A 3,676-nucleotide genomic window follows, 5' to 3' on the forward strand; every position below is an offset into this window, starting at 1 on the left:
AATAAATTCAAAATATTTGGGGGGAAAACAACAAGACAAACACCAACATCATCCACTAAAATTTTTAAGTACCATTCATTTAAAAACTTGAAGGAAAGAATAAGCATATCGTTCTCTTCAAGCATTCACACTGCAAGTAACCAGCAAAACATTTTTAAATCAAACCCGACCCGAAACCGCTCCAAAATTTTCAGAACCCTTATCAGTATCAAACCCCCGTCATAAATCATATCCGTTGCAACAAAACCGGGTCGGGTTACCGTATAGGCCAAACCCGGTTCATCCCTACTCCCCATGCTTGTCTTTTTATTTGCCAATAAACGAAGGACCATAACCAGACAAACCTGTAACGAAATGATGAAAAGTCAAAAACCCTAATTGAGATTGGGAAGGTATCCAAAGAATCTAGCACCTAAAGCCTAAAACCAATAGAAAATAGATAAAAATTTACCACCATCTCTCTCTGTCTCTCTCTCTCTCCCCCACTGTAAACCATTTCTTCTTCCCTCCATTTTCTTTGTCTTTCCCTGTTCCACTGAATCAAAGCCTTTTCCTTTAGTCAAAAGCACCCTTGGGGACCCTCCATCAGTCCCTTTCTCCCTTTATATATTTTTAATTTCCAACATCAACTATCCATTAATCTATATTAATCCGAATAATGTTATGATTAATCCATTTTCATTATCCAACTGTAAAGCAACCTCCTCTGGAGATGAAAATCTCCACCACCTTTTCTTCACCTTCTTTCTCTTCATCTTTCTCTCTAACCAAACACCCCCAACCCAACCCAAACACAGCCTCTCTCGGCCACCATGCCCTCCCGCCCATTTCCTCCAAGCTCAACCCCGAAACCCACTTCAGTTTTCAGGACAAAGGTGTTGTTTTTGGCTATCACTATCTCTTCCACTGTTCTCATTCTCTTTGCATTGGTCTACTTTGTCTTCTACCTCTGGTACTCTCTCGTTCACCGCTCTAGAACCAGTCCTTTTGACTCCACAGCGCCTCTCAAGCTCCACAGGTTTAGCTACAAAGAGGTCAAATCCGCCGCTAATGGATTCGACGCAGGAAACGCCATCGGCAAAGGGGGCTCCGGCACGGTGTTCCGGGGCGTGCTGCGCGATGGCAAGTCCGTGGCGATCAAGAAGCTCGACGCGACGTCGTTTCAGGCGGAGCGTGAGTTCCAGAACGAGTTGATGGTGCTGGGTGGTCTCAGATCGCCTTTTGTGGTGTCGCTTTTGGGGTATTGCGCTGAAAAGGGAAAGAGAATACTCGTTTACGAGTATATGCCGAATCGAAGCTTGCAAGAGGCGCTTTTTCGAGATGGGAATTTGAATATGAGCCTGAATTGGGAGCAGAGATTCGAGATTATCAACGATGTGGCTCGAGCGCTGTCATTTCTGCATCTGGAGTGCGACCCGCCGGTAATTCATGGCGATGTAAAGCCCAGCAATGTGCTTCTCGATTCCGATTATCGAGCTAAGCTTTCGGATTTCGGGCTGTCCAGAAGCAAAATGGAGGGGGAATTCGGAGTGGAGATGTTCAGTCAGGAGTTGGGTCGGAGCCAGGAGCTGTGGAAGAGCCAAGAGCTGTCGGGAAATTTAGCTTTAGCCGGGGGTGGGGCAGAAACACCGGCGGATAGCGCGCATGAGGTAGACTTTGCTCTTGCCTTGCAAGCTTCGTCTTCTTCCAAAAATAGTAGGAGTTGTTACAATGTGAAGAGTTTGAGCTTGAATTCACTCAATTACAATGCTAATATGGCGAGTGAGGGTGATTTCAAGATTGGGAATGGGACTGGGAATGGGAAAGGAAAGGAGGTGTCGTGTGTGGACATGGGTGGAGGCGAAGATTGGAACAAGTTTGTCGCCTATGATGATGAGCCTTGCAGCATTGAGCATAGTAAGGAGTTGAATGGTAATGCTTCTTCAGTTGTTGATGATGTTTCTGCCGGGTCTAAACAATGGGGGAAAGATTGGTGGTGGAGGCAGGATGGGAGTGGTGAATTGTGCAGTAAAGATTATGTTATGGAGTGGATTGGGAGTCAGATTTGCCCTTCTGCAAACCCGGATTGGGAGGAGGAGAAGAAGTGCTCCCCCTCCCCCTCCCCTGCGAAACCCCAAAACTCCAATTTGAATAGTTCCATTAGGCTGGAGGAATCCCAGTTAGGGGAAGTTGGGATTGAAAATGCTAACAAGGGGTTCGAGAAGAGAGAAACCAAGGGCTGGAAAACCCGAACCAAGAAGAAGCACAGGAAGATGCAGGAATGGTGGAAGGAGGAGCACCTTGCAGAGATTAGCAAGAAGGGTGCTAAGATGAAGAAGATGAAGAAGCTGGAGACCAGGTGGAAGAAGGGCTTCAGAATGCCACATCTTGATCTGGGAAGAAGGTTTCAGCTGAGGAGGAGGAGAAGGAAATTTGGGGATCAGAATGAGAACGAGTATGACCCAAATATGGAGTTCAGTTTCAGAAGGGGCTGGAGGAAGAAGAACACCCCTTCTGCTGGTAGCGAGATGTGGAGCGGAGACCTCTTCAGCCGTGAGCTGAGCAGCACAACCAGCATGAGGGGGACCTTGTGTTATGTTGCCCCAGAGTATGGTGGGTGCGGATACTTGATGGAAAAGGCCGACATTTACAGCTTAGGGGTTTTGATCCTTGTCATTGTGTCCGGTAGAAGGCCACTACACGTTCTCTCCTCCCCCATGAAGCTGGAGAAAGCAAACTTGATAAGTTGGTGTAGGCAATTAGCTCAAGCCGGAAACATTTTAGAACTCGTGGACGAGAGATTGAAAGACGGGTACAGTAAGGACGAAGCGAGCTTGTGTATCAACTTGGCGCTCACTTGTCTGCAGAAAATACCAGAGTTGAGGCCTGACACTGGGGAGATTGTTAAGATTCTGAAAGGGGAGATGGATCTCCCCCCACTCCCTTTTGAGTTCTCTCCCTCTCCACCTTCCAAATTGTTCAGCAGGTCCAGGAGGAAACACAAGGCCAGTGCAGGCTCTGAAACTCCAGCCTATTGATCTTGCTTTTCATAATTTGTCAATTCAGGTTCTGCAAAGTGGAAAGAAAAAACACTTTTCACTGTGAGGATTGTGTCGTTTTGTAAATCTAGATGGATGGTGTTTTTATTTTCATAATCTTGAGAACAGGATTTGCAGTTGAATTTGGGAGAGGATGTTTAGAAACCATGCCCAAGTGGGAGGATTCTACATTCTGCCTCTTTTCTATTTCCATTAAGCACCTGTATCTCCATAGATGGAGTGGTTTACTACTTTTATTAGTCTGTAAATATCACCACCAATAGTCTCTGTTATTGGTTTTTGAACTTTAACTTTATTTTGGTGGAAGTGATTTGTAACTACTCTTACTCAAGTGTGTAAATATTGTTTACTCTTGGTCAAAGGAGTCTCACGGCTTTAAAATGTAAACATAGTGTCACTCCGAGATCTTGATACCATTTATAACGATTTGCACCTAATTAAGTAGATATTATTAGTTCTGGACTCAAAAAGGTTTTCACGGCTTGAAAACACGCTTACTTGTCTAAGAAGAGATGTCATGGTCAAAAATTTTATTTCCCATCCAATGTGGGTATTACATTATGACAAAAAAAAAAAAAAAAAAAACAATCATAATGAGGGCTTTAAGGTGTTGGGGATTTTATGTTTTGAACTTTTGA

General features: G+C 44.7%; 1 protein-coding gene across 1 annotated transcript; it reads left to right on the forward strand.

Moving 5' to 3' along the window:
* Window positions 1-461: 461 nt before the first annotated feature.
* Window positions 462-3,362, forward strand: LOC100262203 (putative receptor-like protein kinase At1g80870). The gene has a single exon (XM_010656794.3). It carries the CDS (start codon window positions 813-815, stop codon window positions 3,015-3,017), a length of 2,205 nt encoding a protein of 734 aa, XP_010655096.2. The 5' UTR covers window positions 462-812; the 3' UTR covers window positions 3,018-3,362.
* Window positions 3,363-3,676: the final 314 nt, after the last annotated feature.

This window comes from Vitis vinifera, chromosome 9 (genome assembly GCF_030704535.1).
Source record: "Vitis vinifera cultivar Pinot Noir 40024 chromosome 9, ASM3070453v1".
NCBI lineage: Eukaryota > Viridiplantae > Streptophyta > Magnoliopsida > Vitales > Vitaceae > Vitis > Vitis vinifera.

Bases quoted from the DNA above. Each gene is read 5' to 3' on its own strand.
- LOC100262203 (XM_010656794.3), top strand. From the start codon at position 813: ATGCCCTCCCGCCCATTTCCTCCAAGCTCAACCCCGAAACCCACTTCA.